At 35.3% G+C, this 26,097-nt stretch overlaps 1 protein-coding gene and 1 pseudogene across 1 annotated transcript; one reads left to right on the top strand and one right to left on the bottom strand.

The window, feature by feature from the left end:
* Positions 1 to 263: 263 nt before the first annotated feature.
* On the bottom strand, positions 264 to 18,541 carry LOC123654467 (sodium channel protein Nach-like). The gene is made up of 9 exons (XM_045590366.1): positions 18,533 to 18,541; positions 17,595 to 17,740; positions 15,866 to 15,958; positions 14,698 to 14,779; positions 12,144 to 12,417; positions 6,334 to 6,390; positions 4,934 to 5,057; positions 1,784 to 1,890; positions 264 to 391 (listed from the first exon to the last, which is right to left on the bottom strand). Exons 1-9 carry the CDS (start codon positions 18,539 to 18,541, stop codon positions 264 to 266), a joined length of 1,020 nt encoding a protein of 339 aa, XP_045446322.1.
* On the top strand, positions 8,524 to 8,638 carry LOC123654839 (annotated as a pseudogene).
* Positions 18,542 to 26,097: the final 7,556 nt, after the last annotated feature.

Genomic DNA, 26,097 nt, shown 5'->3' with positions numbered 1-26,097 from the left:
CACAAATTAACACAAAATCAAGAGACGATCCCAAGGCAGGTACCAAAATAAGGAAATCAGGATCTGATTATGGAATTTTAGAGAAATCGAAGGGAACCTTCGAATATCGTAGTGACGACTAGTGCATTTGTTATTTTTTTTAGTCAACTTACGTTGTATTACTTGTCTATGTAATTGAAGTCAATATTTTTCGTTTACGAGCAATCATCATCTCTCTGAATCATTTGAGCCAGTAAATAAACAACACTTTTTTCACAAACACTTTATTTACTCGTACTTGTCGCATTACTCCAGAACATTTGTATCAAATAAGACATCAGTAAATAAATCCCCTCAAATAATGTTAAGATTGAAACACCAAAGCTAAGCGAGAAAACACCGCCGTAGGTAGCTGCAAAAAAAATTATTATGGATCAGTTTTTTGATTGCAAAATTTTTTCATATTTTTTTTCTTTACAAAAAATGAGCAAGTATAAATTACTACATAGTATAAAATAAAGTCGCTTCCCGCTGTCTGTATGCTTAGATCTTTAAAACTACGCAACTGATTTCGATGCGGTTTTTCTTTGGTAAATAGAGTGATTGCAGAGGAAGGTTTTTATGTATAATACATGCATAATATAGTAAAGGACCACTGATAGTTATATAATATAATTTAAAATAGTTGATTTGATCATTGAGGTAGGATATATCAAGTAATATACTAGTCAAAATTTGGACCAGCTCCGTTGGCAAGTACCTTCACCTTACAGAAGATTACTCAAGTACTGTTATGTTCCTGTGGTGAGTAAGATAACCAGAGCACCTGTGGAAGGTCGGGAGTTAGGGTCGTCAATATGCTTGCGATTAGGGATTGCGAACCGAAAAACTAAATCCGGTGACCGGATCCGGTTACTGTATATTTTGGACAGATAGCTGCTATGTTAAATGACACAACCAACCCGCCTGCCCAGCGTGGTAACTATGAGCAAAGTGAGCATGAGTTCGCGCCATAATGTCTGGCGCGAACTACGATAGGCTGACGTGATAAACCGTAAAACACATGCCAAAAGTAAACACATATCAACAAGACGTAACGTAAGTATTTTTTTTTTTAATATGGATAGGAACAAGGCTTTGGTAGTATGAGGAACAGGGTGTAAAGTTCCTTATCCACCACTGAAAAGGGAGGATCCTCCGACCAGATGGTGTTGTGTCTGGTGGGCTACTGCCCCCACGGTTGTTGTCTGGTTCTTGTATATATGTTTAAATCTTCGGATAACTTTAATATTGCGATGTAGGATACGTCATTTCTTAGTTCGTATATTGCGCGATAGATGTTGCTACAAGGCTTATATAGGCGAATGCAGAAGATGAGAATCTTCTTGCACTTAATGTGATAATTAACCTTATAACTGAGATTTTTTTCGCTCTTTTAAAATGATTCATTAAAAATGTATCTTAAATGCCCATTATTTTCTTATACTTCATTGATTACTCTTTAGCTTGAGTCTATCTTTTTCGCATAAGCATATTTGGTATATTTTGGAATTAAATAGAAAATTTACGTTTTTATCCCTTAGACCGATTCGAGTGGATGTGGATCTGGCCGAATTTGTGAAAATACGATTGGATCTATCCGAATTGAAAATGAGACTGGATTGGAATCCCTACTTGCGATGCTTTTGGTGTTGCAGGCAACTATGAGCTATGGTAACTGCTAACTATTAGGTGGGCCGTATGCTTGTTTGACACTTTGAATTATAAAAAAGCTGTGCTTGTGTAAACTGCTTTCAATATTTACCGATGAAGTAATTAAAGTCAATAAGAAGCATGTTATTAAAACAATTGCAAGTCGATTTTGCGAAGTATACTTGCAAAGCGGACAGCTCACTGACGTTACGGCCGTTTCTGAAAATAAAAAATAAAAAACTTTAAATTAATGTTATGGTAATAAAAATGTCTTATAAATAATAAAACTCAAAATTAATTTAATAATACTTTTGACATTGGAACTTTACATACTTCAAAAGTATTAACATAGATGTGGCTTCATCAATGAGGAGAGTAATGGAATGAACATGTCCAAAATTATATAAAAATAAATTCTAAGATAGTCTCGAATCTCATCATTGTAAAGTAAATATTGTAAATGAACGCTTTACACTCAACTGTAGGGTAAGAGATAGCAGAGAGGGCAGAGATATCCTCATAGTTATAAGTTAGAACAGAAATCGTAAGTAAAATATACCTAGTTAATTAATTTTGTAGATTAAGGCATAGTTAACGTTAAATAATTTTATAGATTAAGGCATAGTTCAAGTTAGTAGTTAAGTAGTTTAATCATTTCATAGATTTAAGCATGCTGTGACACCTTCATAGGCTGTTATTTAGTGATAGTATTAGATATAAGATTTGCTGTAATAGCTACTGGCTGTCCATAAATAAATAAATAAATAGATGTAAACTCGGTAAACCAAATCACATTTTTGAAACGTAAAAATTTCACTATCTGTTTTAGTGTAGTGGTAATGAACACTCTATTAACGCTATTGGCCACAGGTTCAGCGTTCGTTCAGAATTCGCTCTGTATTTCTGCAAATAATAGCCTCTTATCTGATTTATAATTTATTTTGACCTCCTAGGGGGACAGGGGGTAGGGTTGACAACGCGCTTGCGATGCTTCTGGTGTTGCATGCGTTTATAAGCTACGGTAATTACTTATCATCAGGTGAGTAAACTATAATACTAAATGAAAATAGTTTTTTTTTTTAATTTCACTAGATCGGCAAAGAAGCGTACGGCTCACCTGACGGTAAGAGACTACCGTAGCTTATAGACACCTGCAACACCAGAGGCATCGCAAGTGCGTTGCCGATCCAATCCCCAATCCCCCCCAGGAGCTGTGGTCACCTTACTCACTAACAGGAACATAATACTGCTTGAAAACAGTATTATTTAGCTGTGGTCTTCTGTAAGGTCGAGGTACTACCCCAGTCGGGCTGCTCCAGATTTTGAACGGGAAATTCCTGCTGTGCCCTACCTCAGTTGTTACCTCATAATCCTTATGGTTCATTTATAACAGTATCTCTGATAATTTATCGTATCGTTTGTACTGGCTCTGTCGACCTTTAGTGTAACAAATTGCGGACGCACTAAATCAAGCTTTCTCGTGAAATTTCTTTTGAGCTTCGGTTACTTACAAAAATATTTCATAAATCATGAACTAATATCCAGTATCCGACTATAAATAATGCGCATCGATTTTTGGAAAGAGACAATCGGTAAATTTCGACTTCGTAGAGCGTTGTCTCTGACACACTTACCTCGGACTGTCAGTATTTCGTATGACAGATCTAATAGTGCGTGATCAATTTACAAGCTTGTATATTTATGAGTGAAGAAGTTTCCTTTTTTTGAGGATAATTTATAAAAAATTAAGTAAAATAAGAAACACGTGAAAGAATCGATAAAATATCTCAAGAAATGAGGAAGTTATGGAACTTTAAAGTTGCGCTTGCAACAATAATTTTGTTACCATCGTCGCTGTATCGTGTGACGTCATTTGACCTTGACGACGCAGCACGTATCCGCCCAGTACGTACAAAGTTATTGTTGTGTAGATGTTTACGCCGTTCGATTCGTATTTTGTTTATTACCTGATGGCAGAGGTAAAAAAAAATGTATAATTCCCAATAAATTTTTTTGAAGCAAAACTTCTTTACGCGTGCTTGACTTGTGGACTAAATCGTCAAATGATTGACGAGAGTGTTACAAAAAGTGTGATCAGGCGAGGCGAACGGAAGTTGAAAGAGAGATATAAGTTAGATGGAGCTGAAGAAGTTTTACTTCAGTCGTGTGATCTAAAGAACACTCGTGTACCAAATAATATAATAATACGGAAAAAGTGAAGCAAAATAATGAAGCATGACTTACGAGTAATTGCCCCTAAATACACTAAATATATGTGTAAATATCTCTATATAGATATATCTATTGAGTCGATTCGGAATAACTTATTCGGTAAAAATAACTATATATTTTATGTAAATGTACTTATTATTAATTTTATATGTATGGTAAGTACCGTGAAAATCTAATTTATTTACAGATTGAAAATGACACAGAAAATTTAGTCAATTATAATTTTGTCCTTTGATGAAGCCTTCTTCTATTATAGTTAAATAAAAACTAACATTCATAAATTAATAAAAAAGAAACAAAATGGCTGTACATTTTTTTTATAGAATAAGAGGCAAATGCACAGTTGGCTCACCTGGTGCTAAGTGGAAACAACGTCCACAGACACCCACTACATCAGAGGATTAGCAAGCGCGCTGCCGGTCTTTCAAAGTTTCAAATAGGAGTATGCTCTTTTTATGAAGTAATTTTTTGCGGTAAACGCGCAAAAGTTGTACTTGTTGGGGTTATTATTGGACTAGATTACGAATAAAAAAACACGTAAATAAACAGGAACTAACCAAGAGGCCTTTTTTTTCTACGTTGGGAAAATCCATCATGGTTACCCTTCGGCGCGGGGGCGCCAGAGGGTTATGTCAGACTCCTACTAACTAAAAAACCACCACGTGTGAGCAGTCGTCTAGCTAGGTGGGGCAAGATGGGGTCGCGCTAACATTTGCCACCTTGCCCCGGCGGTAGGCCCGGACGAAACCTCCGCGTCCCGGCACAATAGTGGCGGTGGCCTCTCTCATAACAAGGCCACTCCTCAGACATGTGGGGTCGCGTCGTCCAGCTGGCCGAAGTCCTCCGACTATCGGCTGGCGACCCCACTATTACGAGGGGGGGAGGAGTTGGGCAAACCGTCTCCTCTAGGGCATATATCGCACGCTTTTGTGCGTGTGCGTGCGTGCGCGCGTGTGTGGGTGTGTGTTTGCGTGTGTGTGTTTATGTGTGTATGCGTATGTCCATCTCTAAATAAAACGTTTCAACTTACGTTACATTCGTTGGATAAAAATCAGGTAGTAACGGCATGACGTCACTGGTAATGCTGTACCTCTTGTCTTGACATTCTATGTAACATACTGGTGTACATTCTGTCTCCCAATCTATTGTATAAGCTGATAGGAATATAAGATACATTTTTAATGTGTATCGTAAGATATTATTCTAAGTTTACAAATTAAATATTTAATAAGAGGTCAAATGATAAAGTTGTATTATGGGCTTCTAAATCTATTATTGAAAATGGTTTTAAATATTTTTTCAACGTTTTGTGCATTGAAAAAAATTCAGCCTTTTACAAAATTTTTGCTTTGTGGCTACGGCATTAAAGAATAAAGCCATGCCCTCTTTTCCCGTAGGTGTCGTAAGCGGTGACTAAGGGATAACACAGTTCCACTACCACCTTGGAACTTATAAAGCCAACCGATGGCGGAATGACCATCCAAATGCTTGCTTTGAAATACACAGGCCGAAGACGGGCAGCAGCGTCTTCGGTGCGACAAAGCCAGCCCTGTGGTCACCAACCCGCCTGCCCAGCATGGTGACTATGGGCAAAACACAGCCATGAGTTCACGCCATTTTTGGATCCAACTTGTAGAGGCCTATGTCTAGTAGAGGACTTGCAATAGGCTTAAATGATGACAGATTTTTTTATAGTAATAAGCAGTAGAGATGTTTTCTCGTATAACGTTAGCTCACACATCCGGCTGCATACCTATATTTTAAAGTAACTTAAATTTATATTTCGATCTGACTTAATTAACTGAAGAAGCCCTGCTGTTGCAACTGTGTATGTTATTAATTTTAAGCGTCAATGAAATTGTTCTCATAAGCGTATTAAAAATATAGTTGTTAAATTATTTCAGTTATAAGTTAGCCGAATGTATAATATGTTTATTTTAATTGGTCACTAATAGATGGCGGTACTTATATTTTTAATCGCGCTATCGTTTGAATTTTTTAAATCATTAAGTTAAAATACTATATTCACGTATGCATGTCTCCGAGCCCTCCCAGAGGGCTCCAATTCTTCCTTCGCGGCCGGCTTGCCTAAGTGCCCGGCCCCTCTCACCGGTGACGCTGTAAAGGCCGCTAGGGCCAACAGCACTCTTCAATTCGAAAAAAAAAAAAAAAAAAAAAAACGTATGCATGCATCTTGATATAATCATAACAACACAATCCGAAGATCTGGTCAATTCATTGTGACGTATGAATTATTTCAAAGAAAACGAAGTGTTTTCTACAGTAGAAGGGCGTATTGTACACCGAAACCTTTCCAACCTACTATAAGTAAAAATCATCTTTTTTAGTAATTCGTTGCTATAATTATGTAAGCGTTATACGATGATGAAATATAAATAGTATAAAAAGAAATACTAAAATTAATCTTACCCCGCAAATTGTATAAGCACTTTAAATCTTCAAAATCGCAAATTCGTGACGCCTTATCTGAGAACAGAATGGAATTCCTAATTATTCAAAGAGCTATGACTCCGTTTCTAAAGGGTAATCAGAAAATTAATCTGACTCGTGTTTGAGTTTTGTCTTAGATTTAAAAACATGTTTGATATTTAGGTACTAATGTTGCGCTCCCATGAGTCACTTTTTCTTCTCATTGAGAAAAATAAGTCTGAATAAGACATTTAATGAAATGAAATGAAATAAAAATATTTATTTCACGATAAGGCGATTACACATACTTAACGAACGTCAAAAGAATATCATCAAGAAAAAAAACAAGAAAAATAAAAGAAAGCTAAGTTAGTAAAAATATCAAGCAATAAAATAAAAAATTACATCTCAACATTAGGTACATTATAAACTTAGGTAATGTAACCAGTGTTATCCAGCAACATTAACTTAGTCACAATATATAATCAACATTAGATGTTAACGTCTTGTCCTATGATTGCCTTACAATCGCTCTGGTATAGTGGTACGAGTAATCCTCAAAACACCGATGGTTTGCAGATTCGATTCCCACTCGGGATGGTTATTTTTATATGTACTAATATTTCTTTTCGTTTTGGACGTCTGTCCTTGTGAGCCTCTCCATCGTGCCTCGGTGTTATCATAAATATTTAATAACGATCGCTATTCATACTAGGGAATATATCCGCCAACCCGCTATGGATTAGCGTGGTAGATTAAGCTCCAGTCTTTCTCCTATACTGAGAAAGAGGCCTACGCCTATGGGATATTACACGCTAAATGACTAATGTCTAGGTAGGCATTACCTTCCTATTATATCCTCGGTTTTATTAAATATTATAATAAATAAAATGAAGTGATAACCTACCTAGTGTAGTCCGAGAGACGAAAAAGCCGAACAAAAGAAACTCTCGGTGCTCTTTTAATGTTTAAAGTTATATAAAAGACAAAAAACGCAACAGTACGCCCATGAAATGATCAGGACAAACACGAGACAGCCAATGGTGTGTACCAACATTACCACATGCCACCTACCACAATATCTGTAACTGTATCTATTAACAGGGTGGGTCATAGACACAGCCTAGTCGAGCTTCTTTATTCAAATTCCATTTTCATCATTAAATTATGATTTGATTTGATTTGACTGATGTTATAATAAGCTTTATTATATAAATATTTTTTTTTCATTAAAACTTCAGTAAAAGCAGAAATTGAACCGCAGCCGGATTTTTTTTTAATATTAAATTAGACATTCCTATAAAGAAACGACTTTTTTCTGAGCTGGCATTTAGGAATTTTTAATTTGTTATCGTTTTTGAGTGTTACATCAATTGAGGTATGTCGATCGCTATGACTAACAAATAAATGCATATTTTTTCCATATGTACACAATTATTTTCGTAGATATACGACGATGAAAGGTTTTTTTTTTATGTCACTAGGTGGGCAAACAAGCGTACGGCTCACCTGATGATAAGAGATTACCGTAGCTTATAGATGCCTGCAACACCAGAAGCATCGCAAACGCGTTACCGACCCAATCCCCAATCCCCCCAGGAGCTTTGGTCACCTTACTCACCAACAGGAACACAATACTGCTTGAAAACAGTATTAATTAGCTGTGGTCTTCTGTAAGGTCGAGGTACTACCCTGTCGGGCTGCTCCATATTTTGAGCAGGAAATTCCTGCTGTGCCCTACCTCAGTTTATCTCAGTTAGGGTAAGTATGTTGATCTCTTTAAACTTCTCTTTCAGACATTCTTTACATCCTATTTTATAAATATAACGCGCATCGCCCCATAGCCAAATGCCATAGGACATTATACTATTGAAGTGGCTGAAATAAACAAATCTAGCTGTATCAACATCCGTTAATAACCATATTCTTTTAACCGCGTACGCTGCAGAACTCAGTCTATCCGTCAATCGACAGATATGAGGTCCCCACTCTAACTTTGACTCAATTGTGATTTCAAGAAAAAGACTAAAAATATTGTTTAGTTAACTAAGTTCTTTTTATCGCCATTGAATTTTGGTTGCATACATTTTGTATTTTTTTAGTGAAACTTCTTTGGGCGTATGAGGAGTAAAATTGCAGAGAACGTGTGACGCAGCAACCTGTAACGCGTCAGTACTTGGATGGGTGACCGCCTCGTTTATACCACGTTGAATACACCGGTTCACGTCCGATCTCCGAAGTTAAGCAACGTCGGGTGCGGTCAGTACTTGGATGGGTGACCTGGGAACACCGCGTGACGTTGGCTTTTTTTTTCGTTTTTTTTTTCAATTAGATTGCCAAAGAAGTTTTACTTCTGACATGTGTAATTTGTACGCACGCAATTATATTAGGAGCTGAAAATTTGATACAATTAGTTTTTTTACCATCGAGAAGTTATTCACGCTAAACCAATGCACCACTCCAGACAGAGCATTGTTTACATTGTCATAGTTTGTTTCTTGTCTGCGCAATTTAAATATTAATGAAGTATCATCAGCAAACAAAACAACATAAGCTTCTTATCTAATCAAATAAATCTTCGTTTTCCATTCGGTATATTTATTTACGAAACTCTTGACTTTACTGATTGAATTTTTAATTCGAATAACGAAAAGAATTCTTACAAGCAGGATCTGATATGAAATATTAAATTTAGCTCATTTCAAATAATTGTAAAGTACTTAGAGAAAAAGAAATGGGAATTTAATTTACAAAAAAAAAAAACTTTCACAGAAAATTTACAAAATAAATTCACTTGGTTAGTAAAATAATTGTGTTTGCTCGCTAACGAAAAAAATAAACCGAATCGCATACAACGTTCCATAGCTTAATTGGCTAGAGCGCCGACACGGTCAGTCGGAGACGCGGGTTCGAATCCCGCTGGAGCAGTCAATTTTTGATATGATATTCAAAAATGTTTAGAATTCCTAATGTGTGGGTAACACAAAAATAAAATCGTACATATTAAAATAAACCGACTTCAATTACATCGACAAGTAATACAACGTAGATCGACGAAAAAATAGTCAAGCAACTCACATTACAGCCTATGCAGTCCACTGCTGGACATAGGCCTCCACAAGTTTACGCCAAAAATAACGTGAACTCGTGTGTTTTGCCCATAGTCACCACGCTGGGCAGGCGGGTTGGTGACCGCAGTACTGGCTTTGTCGCACCAAAGACGCTGCTGCCCGTCTTCGGCCTGTGTATTTCAAAGCCAGCAGTTGGATGGTTATCCCGCCATCGGTCGGCTTCTTAAGTTCCAAGATGGTTGTGGAACCTTGTTATCCCTTAGTCGCCTCTTACGACACCCACGGGAAGAGAGGGGGTGGCTAAATTCTTTAGTGCCGTAGCCACACAGCAACTACGCGTTATCAAAGATTACTCAAAAAGTAGTTATCAGATCTCGATAAAATTTATATGTGACCATATGATAAACATCAGCTTTCGATTAAATTAAAAATTATCAAAATCGGTACACCCAGTAAAAAGTTATTACGGATTTTCGAGAGTTTCCCTCGATTTCTCTGGGATTCTATCACCAGATCCTGGTTCTTTTATCACGGTACCAAACTAGGAATATCCCCTTTTCAACAAAAAAAGAATTATCAAAATCGGTACATCCAGTAGAAAGTTATGCGGTATAATACAACGTAGGTCGACGAAAAAAGCGTCAAGTAAAAACGCATTATTAGATATAACTCGAAAAGTAGTTGTTAGATCTCAAATAAATTTAAATGGGACCAATTGGCACACACCACCTTTCAATTAAAACAAAATTTGTTGAAATCGGTCCACCCGGTCAAAAGTTCTGATGTAACATACATAAAAAAAAAATACATTCGAATTGAGAACCTCCTCCTTTTTTGGAAGTCGGTTAATAAAAGTTTGTTGAAAATAATCCCTTTCTTCTTGTCACGTGCGTAGAAGTTAAATATAAAGTAAAAGGTATACGTGTTTCTAATCACATACAGATTACGTGTTCTCATGTTAGAAATTAGGTACACGTAAATTAGGTCTCTTATTTACATAATTTTGTTTACATAATATTGTTTACGTTTTCTTGTACACATCTGTACAACCAAGGCCAACGGAGAGATACAATCATTGTATAGAAATCTCTCTCAAACTCTTTATATTAAAATTCCAGGTAAAATTTCACAAAATTTGTTTACTTTACACTACCTAAAGAATTCTGAACAGACTGAAACAGATGGAAATCTGATGGTGTGAGATGGGTCTATATGGTGGATGAATTACGACTTCCCCGTCAAACTCTCTTGACTTCTTCTTTGGTGAGTTGCTCTTTTGTTGAGTAGCTAAAAACATGTCTACCTTAACGGCCATCGGTCCTGTGATACAGGTGACCAGGTCAACGCTGGTTCAACATGCTGATTATACAGACGATGTCTCCGCGAAGATGACGATGGCGTCGGAGAAACGAATCTGAGAAATGTATTCGCCGTGGACGTTGGTGTCCTTTCCTCCAACCAAAGGTCACAAAGACATCTTCCAGCCCATTGAATTTTTACAAAAAATGAGACTTGTTCGTAATAAACAGACAAGACTACCTTAGTTGTATATTATTTAATAGTTTTAAAATTTGTCTTTTTGTGCATATTCCGTAACACGTAAATTTCTTTATTTTAAGTAACGATAGGGATAGAAATATAACTTTATAATTTTACTTCATATTCCGACAGCGTACAGCCTAAAACTTTTAGCATTAATTAAAGTTAATGTTTGAACAAAGTGCCTTTTATTGTAAAAACTCTAACTATTTTGTACTGTGTTTGCCCATGTCAAGCTAATGCAATGTTCAAGGTACCTGAAATGCCAGTGGTCGCGGGTCGATTCCGGAACGTGACAAATATTTTTATAGCCCATACAAATACTTTGAGGCTGATATGTCTGTTATTTGTGAAATTCTGATGATGTCTCACTGCTATCACACCCTGCTTTCTTTCAAAGCTTTGAAGACAGTGAAAAAAGTCCAAATATAAATCGAAGCGTCCGAAATTTGATTTAAGTTAAAATATTTAATATGCATAGCTTTTTATCTCATTGCTAAATAACATATTGCGGTGATATCTCGAGCGAAACTCGGTTTCCCAGACGTTGTTATATTACAATATAATCAAATTCCCGCGTTTCAGCTAAGATGAATTACAATTTAAACTAGGTACTTCCTACCTTGCAAAATGTATCATTACAAAACTTGGTAACTTAAGCGTAGAACTTGTGGATTTAGATCGAGTTTTCAGATTTAGTGCAGCGCGTTTAATGTTTGTGATTAAATTACCTGGCATCACATATTTTTAATCATGATCAGTTACGAGTTGAATAATTAACGTAAAAACTGAAACCCGACAGTTTCGTATCATTAGTAAAATTACATTTAAACGCTTCAGCCTTTGTAATATCCCACTGCTGAGCATAGGCCTCTTTCTCCCATGTAGGAGAAGGATCAGAGCTTAATCCACCACGCTGCTCCAATGCGGGTTGCCAGATATATTTCCAACTACGGGTAACGATCGTTATCAGGTGTACATGATAACAACTGGGACCGACGGCTTAACGTGCTCTCCGAGGCACGGTGGGGAGACCCACAAGGACTGCACAAGCACCCAGATCACGGCAAACACCTGTATGGCCAATACAAATGTTTGTCGTGAGCGGGGATCGAACCCGCAACCGCCAGCGCAACAGGTACAATCCATGGCTGTAACCGTTGCGCCAACGCAGCGTACATTTAAACGTTTACTGTTTACCTTTGGGATATTTATATGGAACGCATCCACACTTTTCTACGTAATTCTTCATTTTACATTCCGTTTTACAAGTCTCGCTGCTAAATCTATCTGTGTGTTGGAGAGAAAATTCACCGTGGAACACACAATTCCTCTTCTTTAACGGTATTACACGAATGGAATCGTCACTTTGAAATATCTTCAGTTCCACCTTGATGTCTAGTGACTGTCCTATCACCAAGTATTTGTACAAAACTGTCACTTCTGGGTAGTCGGTTGGATCGCTTAAAAGGATCTGAAAAACGTTACGATATTATAACTTTCCATAATATTTTTGAAGTGAAACCTCTTTAGGATCATTGTGATTTGAAAGTCGATGAAACAAAAATGCGTCACGATAAATAAACACATAAATATAATAGAACTAAGTTGGCGATAGAATAAGATCTGGCGGAAAAAAATCTGTCGTAGGCTACTTTTCAGAAATTTCACTTCTGCTGTGTACGAATTGCATACACACATTTTTTTGGGAACTTACTGCTTAAGAATCGATTTCCATATAAGGACCCCGGTTTGAAAGAAATTGTGAGGAGTAAAATTTATTGAGCGAATGACCTCGTTACGTTGCTCCCTACCGAAACCCAATAGGGTTCCGATGGATTGCGTAACGACGTTTTCTAATAACGCTATTATAGATATGTAGATCATCATTACAGCCTATACAGTCCACTGCTGGACATAGGCCTCCACAAGTTTACGCCAAAAATAACGTGAACTCGTGTGTTTTGCCTATAGTTACCACGCTGGGCAGGCGGGTTGGTGACCGCAGTGCTGGCTTTGTCGCACCGAAAACGCTGCTGCCCGTCTTCGGCCTCTGTATTTCAAAGCCAGCAGTTGGATGGTTATCGCGCCACCGGTCGGCTTTTTATGTTCCAAGGTGGTAGCGGAACTGTGTTATCCCTTAGTCGCCTCTTACGACACTCACGGGAAGAGAGGGGGTGGGCTATATTCTTTAGTACCGTAGCCACATAGTACAGATAGGTAGATGGCGTTTTTTATTTAGTTTATTGACAATTTGATATAGTATTCTTTTTTAGACTAGTAAGCCTTTTTTGTGCCTATTTAGACAGTGGATCTGAATGAGTAAACTCCAGTCGTGCGTTGGAACTGACACACATTTCTTTTCGTATGTAGATGTTTAAATAATACATGAATAAATAAATAAATATAACATATACAGACGGTCGTCTGTTCCTATGGTAAGCAACTTAATGCTTGTGTTACAGGTAACAGTCGACCGTTATAACTGTTTTTTTTTTGTAATATAAATATACATGGAAATAATACATATATAAAGATACAAATACAAATATTACACCCAGACTTAAGCAGGAATCGAACCCGCAACCCGCGGAACATAAAGCAGGGCTGGTACAAATATGTTCTATTTATGTGTACACGTGTAAAAATAAACTTGAGAATTATTTTTTTTAATGGGCTAGTGATAGCTTTTCCGCGCAAAAAAATACATATATAAATAAATATATGTATTACACCCAGACTTCGGGTGGAAATCGAACCCACAACACCCGCCCACAAACTACGCCAACGGGTTAATCAAATACCACCATCCGTCAAATAAGGTTATCCAGAACCGGCAAAACAGGTTCTTAATGAGATGATAGTCTTCCACTAACTGTCACTCAACTATAAGATCTATAAGAATTAGCAATATTTCTTGGAAAAGTATATTTAGGTTTGGAAATTTTTATTTCGCAATATTATGAACTGTTTAACTGAAGAGCGTCTCTCGTCATTCATCTGACCTCTCTTTGAACAAAGATCAAATAAAAGTCGTCTGCCTTTAAAAATATGCTGTCATTAAAGTGACGAGTTGTTATTATTTAAAAAAAAAATTAGATACTTGAACAGAGTTTGAGTAGCACTTTTAATGTAAAATTTATGGGTCTGATTGATTGTAAGATCTTTTAACATTTTAACTTGTTTATCGGACGTAAACCGACCTCAAGTAAAATTTGTCTTAAATATTTTATTCAAATCTAAGTTGCTAAAGCTGCGTCGAACTAATTTTATATTTGAATCAATCATTTGAACAAATAATTCGTAGTTACCTTACGTAGCAGTTACTTATGGTATTGATAGCTTCGATGACTTAACATATGTTTGAACCGTCAAAACAGGACGAAGTTATCAATTCGACTGTATTTTTTATGTACCTCGGAACTTTTTACTGGGTGTACCGATGTTGATAATTCTTTTTTAATCAAAAGTCGATGCATGTCATGTGGTCCCATTTAAATTTGATTGATCTGCTGAGTACTTTTTGTGTTTTCTCTAATAATACGTATTGACTTGTCTATGTTTTCGTCGAACTACGTTGTATTATACTCCATAACTTTTTACTGGGTGTACCGATTTTGACGAATATTATTTTAATGTTGACCAATCTTATTTTAATTTTGACCAATCTTATTTTAATCGAAAGCTGATGCTTGTATTGCTGTCTTATTTAAATTAAAAATTGAATTGATTAAAAATGACATTAGCATCTTACCTTAGCTCCATTGTATGGTGTCAAAGACCATTTAGGGTAATCATTCGGTTCTACAGTGAAAACAACACTTAGACCTGATCCTCTGTAAAAAAAAAGTTATTACTTCGAACGTTACTTCAGAGCTTTGACTGATTACTTGTTTGGATAGGTAGTGCTGAATTGCTCGTGAAGTTTGAAAACGTGAAAAACATTTAATCCCTCTAAAAGGTTTTCCAAATGACGAAAAATCAAGCAATGCTTTATCCAGTAACATTTTTAGGTCTTTGATTTCTATGACAAATTAACCCCATTGAGTATAGTGAACAAATTGAAAAAAAAAAAAAAACATTTTTAAACAATCATTTCTGGATATACGAAGATGATGTCTAACGGGACACTAGTATTTGCTAGTTCCTTAAATATTCTGAGTGATAATATCAAGAGCCCAATAGGGCCAGACTTTTGTCATTTCGTATAAGCAGAAAAATTCTCAGCATATATTCCCTACATCGATTAAAGCAATGGTCAAATATAAAGCTTAAATTATTGTGGCTTGGCAGCTACAATTGATCATATTGTTTGTTTGTTTTTTGTTAAGTGTGTGCAGTTGCCTTATAGCGATATAAATGTTTTGTCCAATGCATATTAAGGCAAGCATTAAATGTTTTTTTTCTCTGTATCCTATTGTTAAATAGATTCTTTCTCTATCAAGAAGATGGAATGGAACATTATCCGCCACCTAGTTTAAAACAATTTGCGAATTCTTTTAACCCAATGAAATTATTTTAATTATTATTTTGTATATTCTTGATACTTTTTTTTACTTCTTACTTGCGTAATTTGAAATTATGCTGATTTTGTTTTGAAAAACAATAAATATATTATTAGAAAATTTTATGGCACAAGCCCACGAAACCGTGGTGTACAAGTTCCAATAAATATTTACCATAGATTTATTGGCACTTTTACACCTATATTGACATTAGACCATTTCTCTGCCCTAAGATTACCTCAATTAGATCGCTATATAAGGCCGCCCTTTATACCTAATGATTCTTTCTTAAAAAACTTTCTTTCTTTGCTTTGTATTTCTGTTTTTGGTGTAAAATAAAGTGTATATTTTACGCAATGTCAGCTGGACTATTTCAAGTCAGCGAACGAGTTGCATTCTTTATGTAAAGTAGTGTACCTGCCAGACTCCGAAGTGACAAATATACCACTAGATTTGAGGTTACTGCTTGGGTCTATGTAGTATTCGATGTCTTCATCAGAGGAAATTTCACTGAAACAATATTTTAACTATTTACACATGTAAAATATTAATAATTTTGTACTAAAACACAGTTTATATATTATTTTCAAAAGAGTAACTGCAAAGTTAATAGTTAAAAGTCAATATTTTCTGTACAATCTACATTCCATGGTACTTTTAAAAATATAATCACTTTAAAAAAATTTAATTTTTAAAATGACGTTTCAAAAGCACCTTTAAAGCCCATTTGAATAAAATGATTTTTAATTTTGATTTGTTTATTTATGAGTGTGAAAGTACCTATATGGCTACTCAGTAGGTGTGGTATATGGTATATTTATTATTTTATTTATTTATTTACACTTTCACATACCAATACAAGGTTTTAACAGCATTACAAATGATATATAAAAATAGAATTTGCATTAGTTGCAACAGGCGGCCTTATCGCTAATACAGCGATCTCTTCCAGGCAACCTTTGGTCAGAGGACTAAATAAGAAGTGTGCGCAAAATTGTTATGTAACCTACACATAACATTACGGTATACTGATTATGTAGCCTTAAATTGTAATGAAACGACTAAAGTAGCAAGAAATGTGATCTCATAATCACAGAATATTGTCCAATTTTGTTATTACACTTTTCTAATAGATGGAATAGATAATTGCTAGTTATGAAAACGCTTAATATGTGAATTGATATTATATTGTTTTTTAAAATCAGTAAATATTTTAGAATTGTTTATAGAACGCTTCACACTCAATGGCCCCCTATAGAATTTATTTCTGAGTCTAGAAACGCACGCTTACGCTTCAGCCTGTAATATCCCACAGCTGGGCATATGCTTCTTTTCCCATATAACAGAAAGAACGAAGCTTAATCCACCACGCTGCTCCAATGCGGGTTGGTGGACGATCGCTATCATGTGTGTATGATAAAAACCGGGACCGACAACTTAACGTGCTCTCCGAGACACGGAGGGGAGACTCACAAGGACTAACAACCAGGCCGGAAATAAATAATTGTATAAACACAAATATCCACTCTGAGCAGGAATCGAACCCGCGACCGTCGGTGTTTAGGCGCCGCCGACACGGCACACACACCAGTACACCAGAGTGAAGAAAAAACGGTCCGGAAACACACACAATAGACAAATAGTAACGCCCAGACCACATTAAATATAATTATGTACGGTCTGTGTAAATATTTGCCATGAGCGGGGATCGAACCCGCGACCGCTAGCTTGTAACAAGATCGTCACCGTCTATTATATACCGTATAATGACTTTCTATTAGTATTCATGTATGTAGCAGATTATAATCTTCAAATTCAATCAGTTGCATCACTCAAACCTAATTCATCATGTACGGCAATCTATGGAGTCACAAACGAGTGTGCTTTGAACCATACGACCGAAGTAAAACTTCTTTAACTCCTACAGTAATATACGAAACGTAACTCTCTCTTTTTATCTTCACTTAATTATATATCCCTCTCAACTTCTGTTCGCATCGCCCGATCAGACTTTTCGTAACGATCTCGTCACGAATTCACCAGCTTACTCCCCATGCCAAGCGTGCGTAAAGAAGCTTTACTTCAAAAACGTTTTGAACCATTTTCTTTCATGAATATACAAATAGTATCAAATCCGCTCACTCACTCTATATTTCCATCATTAAGCGCAGCATAGTTGAAAGCACAGCAATGACCTTCAGTCGTTTTTATCAGATTAAAAATCTCGTTGCAGTTCTTTTTCTTATTGTTGAACGTGCAGTATAGTAAAAGGTCTTCGCATTTCTGGTGAACCTAAAAGATTAATTAACAGTTTAAATAAAATAAAAGCTAAAAGTATAGAAGGAAACCTGGACCTCATTATCAAAAAGTTCATTGTTTTTTTTTTTATATCACTAGGTCGGCAAACAAGCGTACGGCTCACCTGATGGTAAGCGATTACCGTAGCTTATAGACACCTGCAACACCAGAAGCATCGCAAGCGCGTTGCCGACCCAATCCCCAATCCCCCCAGGAGCTCTGGTCACCTTACTCACCAACAGGAACACAATACTGCTTAAAAACACCTGTATATTACTTAGCAGTGATCTTCTGTAAAGTCGAGGTCCTTCCCTACTCGGATTGCTACAGTATTAGTTTGCTGTGATCTTCTGTAAGATCGAGGTACTACCCCAGTCGGGCTGTTCCATATTTTGAGCAGGAAATTCCTGCTGTGCCCTGCCTCAGTTAAAAAGTTTGTTTTGTATAGAAACGAACAAGAGGCTACCCACACCTTTAAAACGTATAGTAGTTTCATGATTCCAGTGGTACCAACACACAGCACAGGTTTCCTTTCCCCATGAAGGAGAAGAGTCGAAGCTTAATTCACCACGCTGCTCCACTCCAGATTATCAAATATATTCCCTACTTTGAGTGACTATCGCTATTAGCTGTCTATGATAAAAATCGGGACCGATATAGTCCCATAAACATATTAATTAGGTTTGAGCTAATCTGACTATTGCGTCTACGCGCTTTCATATTATAACGTTTCTCGCATGTATTCGTCCCATAGAGGCTAGTTTTCATCTATTTTTACACACATACCTCCTCCATTATAGTTTCAGGGTTGAAGAAATGGCGCTTCAAGATCGACACAATTTTTGAAAATTTATCGACATTTTCGTAAACGCGAGTAAAGTGTATCAGACTTGGTAAATATCGGTAATATTCTTCTATTTCTTCGTTTGTCACGTTATTGTTTTTTCTAAAAAAAAATAACATTAAAGTCAAACAGTTTCAATTTTGAGATTTGTATTGAATGCAAAGAAATATTTATTACTTCTATGTGTACCAATTTTTAAATCTAATAATTATTAAATTAAGTTCAAAACTCAGGTATAATAATAATAATAATAATACAGGTATGACATATTAAGAACTGTATTATTGTTGGAAATTCTAACGCAACGATAAAAACAGAAAAGCGATATAACTTTCAACTGTGTTAGCTTTGCAGTGTGTTTGTACAAATTTATTTATTAGTAAATTTCTATGTTTGGTTCTCTGACACCGTTACGAAAATCGCTTTTCATAACACACAAACGTTTTTACCGTACGATAGCGTGATAAGCTAAAAAAAGTAAGGAACATTTTATTTAAAAATCGAATTCGACTGAAACAATTCACAATATACCACTTTATTTAAAAATCGAATTCAACTGAAACAGTTCACAATATACAACCACAGCCATCTTGATACACACATAATACAGACAATACATTCTGTCAAGACATTTTATTAATCGTGATTTCATATCTCAGAACCTTCATCTAATAATTTTAGTAGAACTATACAATAATGGATTGTCCATTGTGCTTTATCTCGGAACTGAATGTAAATGTCAAGCGATAATTTATCAACGCTTATGCCAGATAGCCCGCCTAAACCTATGTAGAGCGAATATTCTTTGTTTTTAGAACAAATTACGCAACTGATTAATTCGTTTTAAGATAAGATTAAATTTACCCTGACACAGCTTACCTATACAAATAAATAAAATTGTAATGTCTGTTTGTAATATTAAATTTTTGTCTGTCTGTCTTTTTGTTTGTTCCGGCTTATCTCTGAAACAACTGAACCGATTTTAACGGGACTTTCACTGGCAGATAGCTGATGTAGTAAGGAGTAACTTAGCCTACTTTTATTTTAGATTTTTTAAATATATAACGCTGCGAACTAAACAACAACTACTAGTTAAATTTCACGCGAACGAAGTCGCGGACAGAGCTAGTTTTTTAGTACGAAAGCTTTTTTGAAATTTTAGAGAAGGGTAGAGGAAATTTTTTTTTCAAACCTAAAATGATGGATGTTAAATTACCAGCACCACATGTTAAAAGTTATAACATTTTGCTAGACATTTTGCTTAAATATATTAGGAAGCTTTTCAAGTTTTTTAGTTTTGTGTATACTCTATTATAAAACAACTGATCGATGTTATAAACTTATAGCTCGAAGTATTTCTATTAGGTATACTGTGTCGTTAGAAATTTAACTGTAAAATAATCGTATTAATAATGAAATTTAATGCATAATCGTTTATTTGATCATTGTAACAATTACACGTATATTTCTTTTTTTATATAACTAGGTCGGCAAATAAACGTACGGCTCACCTGATGGTAAGCAATTAGCGTAGCTTATAGACGTCTGTAACATCAGAAGCATCGCCAGGGCGTTGCCGACCCTATCCCCAATTCCCCCCAGGAGTTCACCTTACTCACCAAAAGTAACACAACACTGCTTAAAAACAGTATTATTTAGCTGTGCTCTTCTGTAAGGTTGAGGTACTACCACAGTCGTCCCACTCCATATTTTGAGCAGAAAATTTCCTGCTGTGCCATTTTTTTTCGCGGGGAAATGCTTTTACGCACCCCGCCGACGAGGCCAGCGAGAGCGTGGGACTCCTGGCCAACCCAGACTTTTTTTTAGTGCGCTTCAATGTGTACTTACAACCTTCTTACCATTGTTAGTTACGCGGTATTGCAGTATCACTGATATTATTATAATTGAAGTTTGTGAAATAGATGGCCCTGAAGCAACTATGACAAAAATAGCAACAAAATAAGACGTTGTTATTATTGGCTCACTAATAGTCAGATATTTCGGTCTTATTACATAAATTGTAAATAATATTATATTTTTTTTTATTTATATTATTTTACTTTTTTTTATATTTTTATTGTCTATATAAACTGACATGTAATTTATCTTTTTATTGTTTTTTATTATTATTATTATTTTTTTTTTGTTTTGTTTATAGTTTTGTTTAATTTTGACTGAAACTTAATTTTGCTATTTTTATTATTATTATTTTGTTTTTTCTTTTGTTTATTTTTATGCTTATTATCATGATTAATTCATGTAACTTGGTAATTTATTATTATTTTTTTTAAATGTCACATTAATTATGTGACCTATTTGAAATGTTAATTAGTGTAAGTGGTAAATCCGTACCGATTAATTTTATGTAAGTAAATAAATAAATATATTTTTCAATAGATCATTAAGCTACGAGTTGCTCTGATTGCTCTGTTGAGTCTGCCTCTTGAATCTTAAGTAGTTTTTATTTCCGGGGTTGTAATGAAAGACTGTTGATTGGTAATAAAAGTAAATATTTTCTTCTCCTATATTATATATATTTCTACAGATTCCTATCTATATTCAAACTTTTGAATGATGATATTTTAATAAGTAATCTACTAAAAGGCTTTCGGTCCCACAGACCGAGCGCGGGTATTCGTGTTACACTTTTTCAAGCGGGTATTAAGAAGCTTAATTAAGTAGTTATATAGTTAGTATTAAGTAGTATACATTAACCAACTTTATACATAGCGTCTTCGGTGCGACAAAGCCAGTACTGCGGTCACCAACCCGCCTGCCCAGCGTGGTGACTATGGGCAAAACACATGAGTTCACGTTATTTTTGACGTAAACTTGTGGAGGCCTATGTCCAGCAGTGGACTGTATAGGCTGTAATGATACATACATACTAAGCCATATGTGCAGAATGATTTATCTCTGCTTTTGACGTCTTTTTGATACTCCAAACTTTAATAACAAAATTAAATTTGAAAAACGTCAATTTCAAAATTGTTTGCGTAATTTTATTATACATATATTAGTACACCTGGCATAAACAATAAATGTTTTTTTCTTACGTCGCCCTTCATAAGACAACAACTTACTCCTGAACTGTTTAGAAGTCTGTCAGATATTCTTCTCTTAAAACTTGTATTTCTTAATCTTAAGATTTTATTTTATAAAGTTTTATAAATATCAAATACAATACTCACAATATTTGAGTTATACCAGCGGTTCGTTTATATGACACGGAATTGAAGTTGCAGATACTGACAGCGGGAAATGGAACTTGATTCACTTTGCAGTTCGCATTTATCTGACAAGAAATATTGTTTAAATGGAACTTGATCGCAATCAATGGGAATTTTTTTATAACCGTCAAGCGCAGAAAGTTTCTGTAATTTGATTACCTTAGCCTTTAACTTGTAACATCCCACTGCTGGGCATATACCTCTTTCTCCATATAGGAGAAATATCGGAGCTTAATCCACCACTCTGCTTCAAGGGTCGGTGGATAGGATATACTATAATTAACTATCGATATCAGGTGTTCATGATAATAACCGGGATCGACAAATTAACATGCTTTCTGAGGCATAGTGGGAAGACCCACAAGGATAGACAACCAAATATTTGATTTCAGATACAAATATCGATCCCGAGAGGGTAAAGTGAAGCTCTGTATTTGTTCGAACAAAATATATGTTATATGTAATTATAATAATTATAGAGGTTTAATAAGGTTAATAAGGTTTTACGATGTAATTTATAAAATGTAATTGTGTAAAAAAATTATAAAACCAATGAAAAACAGTTACCGTTTTCACCTAACCTACCTACAATATTACCCCCATAGTTCACATTTAATTACATAAAAAAAACTTACCCTGGTAATGATCTGGTCACTGTTATAACGATTCCTTATAACAAATATATAAGCGAACATCATCAGCAAGTTACCCAAGATGATTGCTGACCACAAGCTTATTCCGAGACCGTTTTGCGTCTTTGAATGACTGATACCGTGGATAGTCGTGATGTTATTAAACAATGACCTCAATTTTAAACGCATTTTTTTATTCTATTATATTCTATTTTATTGCTTATTTTTCAATAAATAAACAATATTTTTAAGTATTTGTTTTTAGTTAGTCGAGATATCAATAAGAATTCCTTTTTTGAATTTTTTATTTGAATTTGAATTTGATATTAATGATGGGTTTAATTGTTCGACACCACTTTAACGTTGATGAAATAAAAACAAATTATACTTTTTCACGCACGTAAAATAAACAGCGATTATGTTTTATATTATTTATAAATTACTTTTTAATTTTTATAATTAAGTACTAGTTGAAACTATAGGTATTTATATTACCACCTTTTGAATTATGGTCAGTGCAGTTATTTTTGACGTCACGTCTCAAAATTGCTCCCTATGGAATCAAATTTAAACATTGGCAACCGGAATTTAACGGTAATAAAAAAAATTACAACAAAATCGGGCAATATATATGTAGTTTTCTGTTGCAGCCATAACAATCATCTCCACCTAAAATTCAATTACACTCTGAATAGCTAAGGGAGTAAATAATTTACTACATAAATTAAGGACTGTGATACATTCCGTATGGAGGACGGCGAAGTGCCGCCATATTGAGGTCATTTTGCTGCGCATTGAGCCATTCCGTTTGGTATAACTTTTGACTTGGAGAAGCTACGACGTTCGTTCTAGTTTCAATCGTCAGCTCAAGCATCTGAATCTAATATGATAATGACATGATAATGATGATATGACATGAATAATGGTTACATACATAAATAGTAGTAATATAAAATTGTGAATATGAATATAATAAGATGTTCAATATATATAAATATATATTCTTCTTCTTCTTAAAGTGTCATCTTCTCACGAAGTTCGGCGTTCATTTTGGTAACTTGTAGCCTTGATACCGCGGCCCTGAATAAAAAATGGTTGCTTTTCCCAAACCATTGGCGTATATTTTTTAGCCAATATGTACTTCTACGACTAAAGCAACTTGTATTTTAAGTTTTTCATGATGTGGCCGATATATATATATATATATATATATATATATATATATATATATATATATATATATATGATTGGAAGGGTGCCTCAAAAGCAATCGAATGGTACTAATAAAAGGACCCTGCATGTCCGAGTCAAGGCACTATGTAGAAGTATTACACGCTACGAGACGTAGTCACGTACAACACGCAGTCGAGTCCACGACACAGCCACATGATATTTTTCTGGTCTAGGTACTTATTCCCATGTGTATCTCCAATGTTTCTCAGAGAGTTATGCTGTCCTGATCATTATCACGATACGTCGGACAATACCATCAATCAAGTAATAAAATAGTTGTGGAGTAGTTTTGTGATAAAATTGAATAAATACTATAAACTTATAATACTATAACTTCACTATGTCAACAAACAAGCATACGGTTTACCTGATGGTAAGCGATTACCGTAGTTTATAGATGCCTGCAACACCAGAAGCCTCGCAAGGGCATTGCTGGCCCTATCGTAAGTCCCCCAAGGCTCTGGCCACCTTCTCAAGATCTTTGTTTACCTTATTTACCATAGGAACACTACATTGCTTGAAAGCAGTGTTATTTAGCTATGATCTTCTGTAAGGTTGACATACTTCCCCAGTCGGGCTGCCCCAGATGAGTAGTGTTTGTATTATAACTTATAATGCGGATTTGACCACTCCTTTTATTACTTGTCGATTTTAACTGATTACAATTGAATCCGATTTTTTTCATTTGCGAGCATATAATTTTTAACAACGCGCTCAATTTGAATTGTCATTAGCGTATTCATTTTTTATTAGTGTATCGTTAAAATAAAAGTTTGTATCACTAACGAGTTTCCATTAAAATATTTAATGAAAGTAGTAAGATGACTCGATTTGAGAGATGCGTGTCACTTTGGCACTGATAAAATTAAATTTGTATTATGTCGCATAACTTTTCACTGGGTATATCGATTTTGATGATGCTTGTTTTAATCGACAGCTGATGCTTGTCTTGTAGTTATTTTTTTTTCAAATTTAATCAAGATATAATGAGTAATCTTTGATGATGCGTATTTATGTGACGGCGCGTACGCGTCGTTGTAGTAACGCCATCTCCTCCTAAAGGGTCCCTATTGAGTTCCGGTAGATGGCGTTATTATCTATCAAAAGACATTACATGGCCGTAGTGTATTATCTACTAGGGGGCAGTAGCAGTTTATTGTTTGTAAATAATTTTCATGATTCTTGTTTTAATCGAAAGCTGACGTTTGTCTTGTGGTCCCATTTAAATTTGATCGATATCTTTTTTTTAGTTTTATTTATCAAATAAGAGCTAGTACAATTCATCACACCATCACATCAATTTTGCCCATAGTCACAACGCTGGGCAGGCGGGTTGATGACCTATTGAATAAGCTATCGCGAGCCCATTTGTCAGTTTACTAAGGCATTAATTCTCTATCACGCAGAAAATAAAAGAGAAATATGGAAAAGGCGATCTTATCTGGAAGAGCAATCTTTTTCATAAAGCCCTTGGGTAAGTTCGCAAGATCGAATAAAGGGTCTTTTAAACGACCATGAAAACTATATTTAGATCGTGTACGGCTTATCTTACTTATATAGTTAACTTGCTTTCCGCTTGCGGCTTTACCTACATAGGGTACACGATTTCTAACAGATTTCGAAAAAGGAGGCGGTTTAAAGACTTAAAGACTAAGTCGGCTCATAAGTCTTAAATACTAGATCTATGTACATTTATTTACATAGTTTGGTCGTCTGACTCTGATTGTCTGAGAAACATATAGTGAAATATGAAACTGAGGGTTCTATCACTGAAAGTTGTTGCAAATTTCGAGCTAAAACGTTATGGAAAAAGAAAAAGAGGTTTTCCCTGCTACAATCAATTTCTGTTAAGAGGTTCTGTCTCAAGAGTTCATTTCTGGTACGTTCCATGAGTACATGGTAAAGATCTTCATGGGAGCCACAAACGGTACAGTTAGGACTATTAGCTTTTCGCATAAGATAAAGAAAATAATTAAGTGGAATGTGGTAGGATCGAACTCTGAAAGCAAGTGAAAGGTCTCGTTTGTAAAGTTTAATTTTACAGAACTACGGAACATTTGGCGGTTTATCTGATAAAGTTCGGGACCACAAGCCCTTATCCCCAGATTGTTCTTGAAAATTTTGTGGAGAAATTCGAAAGGAGGAGCATATTTCTCATAAGTATATTCGGCATTCTTGTAAATATATATGACTGTCAATAACATACGGCTTACCATGTTTATTCCAGTAAGGACTACCCGATTGAGTCAAAATTTCGAAATCTAAATTGAGTTTGAGTAGATATTCATTTTTTGTAGAGGTAAGTTTCAGATAGTATTTGTCAGACAGGTATTTTCGTCTGGAAAATAATGGCGGTACACAAAGTATTTTTCCATGACATGGACCGTAGTAGATTTTGTGAATCCAATACTT

This window comes from Melitaea cinxia, chromosome 6, assembly GCF_905220565.1.
Source record: "Melitaea cinxia chromosome 6, ilMelCinx1.1, whole genome shotgun sequence".
NCBI classification, from domain to species: domain Eukaryota; kingdom Metazoa; phylum Arthropoda; class Insecta; order Lepidoptera; family Nymphalidae; genus Melitaea; species Melitaea cinxia.
Note: the sequence above shows the minus strand (reverse complement) of the source record. Positions and strands in the feature narration are given on the sequence as shown.